This window comes from Protomyctophum parallelum, assembly GCF_964188405.1.
Source record: "Protomyctophum parallelum genome assembly, chromosome: 18".
Lineage (NCBI taxonomy): Eukaryota > Metazoa > Chordata > Actinopteri > Myctophiformes > Myctophidae > Protomyctophum > Protomyctophum parallelum.
The window spans coordinates 12,556,002-12,561,603 of NC_139716.1; the positions used below are offsets into that span (position 1 = coordinate 12,556,002).

General features: G+C 47.4%; 1 protein-coding gene across 1 annotated transcript in view; it reads right to left on the minus strand.

The window, feature by feature from the left end:
- Nucleotides 1-4,692, minus strand: part of ppargc1a (peroxisome proliferator-activated receptor gamma, coactivator 1 alpha) — a gene marked incomplete at its 3' end in the record, with an annotated part of 88,746 nt that extends 84,054 nt beyond the window's left edge. The window contains exon 1 of the mRNA XM_083789409.1: nucleotides 4,469-4,692. Within this exon, the coding sequence (XP_083645535.1) occupies nucleotides 4,469-4,516 (48 nt within the window). The 5' untranslated portion in view covers nucleotides 4,517-4,692. The remainder of the gene's footprint in view (nucleotides 1-4,468) is intronic.
- Nucleotides 4,693-5,602: the final 910 nt, after the last annotated feature.

The window sequence follows — 5,602 nt, forward strand, 5'->3', positions numbered from 1 at the left end:
AGTGTAGGATATAGGGTAGGGTAGGGTATAGGGTAGGTGGTAGGGTAGGAGGTAGGGTAGAAGGTAGGGTAGAGGAGAGTAGAGAGTAGGGTAGGGTAGAGTAGGGTAGGGTAGGAGGTAGGGTAGAGGGTAGGTGGTAGGGTAGGGTAGGAGGTAGGGTAGGGTAGAGGAGAGTAGAGAGTAGGGTAGGGTATAGGGTAGGGTATAGGGTAGGAGGTGGGGTAGGGTAGAGTAGGGTATAGGGTATAGGAGGTAGGGTAGAGGAGAGTAGAGAGTAGGGTAGGGTAGAGTATAGGGTAGGTGGTAGGGTAGGATAAGAGGTAGGGTATAGGGTAGGTGGTAGGGTAGGAGGTAGGGTAGGGTGGGAGGTAGGGTAGGAGGTAGGGTAGGGTAGGGTAGAGGAGAGTAAAGTAGAGTAGGGTAGGGTAGGGTAGAGGAGAGTAGAGAGTAGGGTAGGGTAGGGTATAGGGTAGGAAGTAGGGTATGGTAGGAGGTAGAGTAGGGTAGGGTATAGGGTAGGGTATAGGGTAGGAAGTAGGGTAGGGTAGTAGGTAGGGTAGGGTATAGGGTAGGGTATGGGTAGGAGGTAGGGTAGTAGGTAGGGTAGGGTATAGGGTAGGAGGTAGGGTAGGAGGTAGGGTAGGGTAGGGTAGAGGAGAGTAGAGAGTAGGGTAGGGTATAGGGTAGGAGGTGGGGTAGGGTAGAGTAGGGTATAGGGTAGGAGGTAGGAGGTAGGGTAGGGTAGGGTAGAGGAGAGTAGAGAGTAGGGTAGGGTTGGAGGAAACAAATCAGACGTCAAAAGAGGGTCAAATTCGTCGCACATTTACAATTTGGACATTTGCCAAACGTCACATTTCTATACCACAGGCATGTGTAAATATAAGGCATGGGGTTTGAATGCATGAGATGAATCAGCATATATCACATGCTTTAACCAAATGGACCCCCTGCAGCATCCCTATACCGGTGGCGAAACGTTTGCCACAAAGGAGCAGATCTACAAGCTCACGACGACACATCGCACAACAGTGCAGCTTCTATAGAGATCTGGTTTAGATTTGAAAAAGATGTATACCAATAAGGGACTTTTTTTTTTTACGAACAATGGAGGGTTGAAGTGGTTAAGACTATAAAGAGAGCTTGTCAGTCAATTCAAATAAATCAATCTCTTTGTTGTGCTTATTATAGCAGCCATGCCTATAAATCCCATATATAGCTAATATAGCCTCACAAAAATTAACCCATTCATTATTTCCTAAGCCGAAAAGGACGTTTTTGAAAGGCAACATCAGCTGAATTCTTGCCACCATTCTTGTCCAACTTGTGGCACACCTTGTGTGGTCACATTGTGTTGTTGAACTGGGTGAAACTAAATGCTGCATGCATGCCTGCTGACATTTCCATTATTCGCCAATAATCGCTTTAATATAAAATCCAGTCAATGTAGTATATAAGGGCAATATGCACCACTGACCTTTGGCCCTCTGCTTTGTGGTGGACTCTATCGAAAGATACTCTGAATAGCGCTATACCATCAGACGTCGTCTGACAAGTTAAAGGGGCCCTGAGGTGAGGAGATTGCATGCCCAGCCAAATGGCTCCGTGCCAATTTTCCAAGAAAGGGTTCCAAGAAACTTCCAACGATTTCTTTCCCCCTGCACTTCTACACACCCCTCACGGTTCTTCGGAGGACCGCACGGTTTAGGCCTATTACATTACATGTGTCGAGAAAGAACTTAAAATATATTAATGGCACTGCAGGTTCGATATGCATGTTTGGATCATGTGGTCCGGTGACGTGACCAGTCAGCCACTAAAACAAGCCAAAGTAAAACGTATACTAAGCCATTGGTGGCACGCAGCTTTTCCACTCTATAAATTTCTTTGGGAGAAAGGCATCAGCCCAAAGTACATAACGAGGAGAGCCTTGCACGGAAGGCTTTGAGGCCTGGTGGGGCAAAGCCGGGAGACAGTTGGTTGGCCCGGCACGCTGACAGTACAGAGGGTCACTTCACATGAGGGCTCCGAGGCAATGCTGTAAGACAGACGTAGAGCCTTTTACACCAGTCCGTACAGTACGTCGTGTGCCAAATCCATTTTTAACTTCGGGGGGGAAAAAAAAGACACCGACACCACGGTGTCAACATTCATCAGCCCTCTCATGATCGCACCAACAGATTCATGCTTTATAGTTATTATGAGACTTGATCCCCTTCCTAACGCTAAACGGCCGAGACACATTCACTGCGCACGTTATCCCCTTCGTTCTGGTTAAAGGAAGAACAGAGCGGAGGCGAAGCAACCTGGAGGCGAATGAATAGCCCCCTCCTCTCTACCTCTCTCTCTCTCTCTCTCCGGTTCTATAATGAAATAGCGCCTCCAGACAGACAGCCAGGGCGCACCGCCCCGTGCCACTGATTTACTCACGCGCGCACAGCACATAAAAGCACCTGCTATCTGCGGGAAGCTTATTAGGAGAAAAGACAGTGCATGGTTCTTTCGAAGCAATACCCCTTATTGCAAAGCAATGCTTTATGAGCACTAACCACACAAACCTTTAGTCTTTATACAATTCCCTATAGCCTGGGGAGACATGCTGCTTCACGAAAATATATATACGCTTAGGCTTTTCAGAGATTTTCGAACGGGAGCTGTCACAGCACGCAGAGTAACAGAAAAAAGCTTTTGCGAAAGCATGCAACCTTATTGCTCAAATGACCAAGTATAGATCTGCCCATCAATTATTAACGGGACGTTATAAGTGGAAAGGGGGTGATGAAGGCATGCTATCCTTCATGTCAAAAAAATAAAATAAAAAAAACATCGTCACGATCAGTCACACATAATCCAGTGCATTCCACTTATACGGACGGTATAGTGTTTTTTTTTCTTTTTACGTGTTTTAGTTTTTTTAACCGAATCATCTCCAAACACCACCAAGTGATTAACGAAGCAAAGCAATGCAGATCATAGGCTGCAGTCATATCATGGAGTTAAGATTGAGGGGAGCTTTCTATATGTTGCTGTCTGACTGCAGACAAAGTAACACGGCTATAGCCTATATATATATACTGCTACTTTAATACACCTAAACGTCCGTGTAACAAAGCTGAGTTGAAAATAAAGTATAGCGATCAAGAATGTCTGTGCGTTTCTAATCTGTGCATTGTCGTTTTCACGCGCGGTCGGAGCTTTCAGATTTTGGCTCTATATTGCTAGATAACATTCTTGTTCTTAGTCTTGTCAAAAATAACTCTCCGGGACACGCGTCGTATGAGAAAGGTTTGCACATTGTAAAGCTAGAGCAAAACACGATCCATTTGGCAAATTGGCACAGCCGCGGCGTGACTGACGGTGCGACGACAACCATGCAGCGATCCGGTGGATCTCTCTCTCTCTCTCTCTCTCTCTCGCTCCAACGGGGATGTTTTGCGCACAGACCCAGACCCGGACCCAGACCAGACGCGCCCGGTTACCGGTACCGGACCGGAGGAGTGAGTGATCAATGCTCCCTCCTTCACTCCGTCCGTCCGAACAAGCTTATGGCACGGTCTGTCTGTCTGGCAGTCACCATGCATCAAAGAGATCATTATATCGCCACAACAGTGGATTGGGTTTTTTTTAGAGTATAGAACAGAATACCATGAGACTTAATTATTACAGGAACCATGTTCTGTTCTGTTCTCTGGACACGAAACACATACGGACGTTTCTGAAGCACGGGGGGGGGGGGGGGGGGGGCACACGTACGCGCACGCACGCACGCACACGCACACACACACACACGCACACACACACACACACACACACACACACACACACACACACACACACACACACACACACACACACACACACACACACAGTCACACACACAGTCACACACGGTGCCGTGGTCTGGTGTATCGGTGTCTGGAAATATCTCTCCAGCCAGCCCAGCGTGTAAAACATTCTTTCCGATTGCTTTCCTGAGACGTCCTGACTGCATGTCTGAGGCTCTGCTTCACGGTACAGGCATGACATGAGGCTAAAACTATAAAACATCACGATTAAAAGAAAAAGGAAAAAAGAAATAACGTTTTCCATGACTTGTCATGTATATTCCCGTCCCGTACAGTACAGTGCGTGTATATCCCGGCTCGCATCCTCCTCTCCTCTCCGTGGCGGTTCCAGATGCGCGCTTTATACTCAGACAGCCACACGTACATACAGCAGCACCATGGGGAAAGGAAAGGAGGCTTTAACATAACAGCCCCGTATATTCTCTCTGTCTCTCAACCCGTGTTGGAGGTTCAGTCAGTTGCAGGTCCAACATCGTCCCAGACAGAAAAAGAGAAAGAAAAAGAAAAAGCGGTCCAGCGAGCTATATGGATCAGATCAGAGACGGGGGGGATCGCATCGCGCGACCGGCGCTGCGCTGCTGCTGCTGCTGCAATATAACTCGGATCATATTGTTAATATTGCTCACCTCTAATTCTCTCCACACCGAGTCCTGGTTACACCTGTCCCACGCCATCCAGCCACCCGAATGACGGTCCCGTACACACAACAACAACAACAAAAAGGAAGAAAAAAAGAAAAAGAAATTAAGACCAAAAACCAAAAAAATCCACACTCCTCCTCGGATCCAAGCTCCGCTCCGCTCTCTCTCTCACAGGCAACTGCCCCGCGAAGAGGAGGATGAACCGAGGGCACCTGTCTTACAACTGCTTTCCATCACATGACAAAGCTATTAAAAGTAGGCAGGGGAGTGACTCCGAGTCCCCGCTGCCCCCCCCCCCCCACACTCCTCCCTCCCCCACCCCCCACTACTCACCGATGACGTACAGTGAAAGCAGGCGGGGTCTTGGACTAACTGGGGGCTGGCTTGCCTTGCGCGCAGCATAGTAGGAGGAGGAGGAGGACTGGCTTTTAGATCCTTTCCAAACTATAATAAAAACCGCTCAATTAATGACACGGCAGAAGATAAAAGACATTTCAAACCCCCCCCCCCCCCCCCCAGCCTGCACGTTAAATTTGTCGTTGCACTTATCAGGACGGACGCCTCCCTCTCCTGCAATATTCATAAGAGCCGTTACGTTTTCGGTTAAACCATGCCTGCATGCGCGCACGAACCAACCAACCAACGAACCAACCAACCAACCGGCCCCCTTAATGTACAGAGAAAAGCTATATCTGTGTCTTCTTTAATCAAGGTTCTCATCTCACTGTAAGAGTGATCATCACGAGAGAATTAACGCCTATTTGTAACATCATGAATATACAATCCAATATAGCAAACTATATTAGCTTAATATGTATGGCTATATATATGCACGTGCAATCACTTTCCCTTTCCCCCCCTAAACAGATTATGCGATTAGTGTATAGTAGGCCTATAATGAAAATACAATACACTGATGGGGTGGGTGGGGATATCAGCAGTCGGATTTATGGTCAATTTTGACTCGCACATGCATGCGTGTCTTAAACGTTTCCATACCAAAGTTTAAGTTATTGATGCATACATACTAACATACATACATGCCGCAGAGATGTTCACACACACACACACACACACACACACACACACACACACACACACACACACACACACACACAC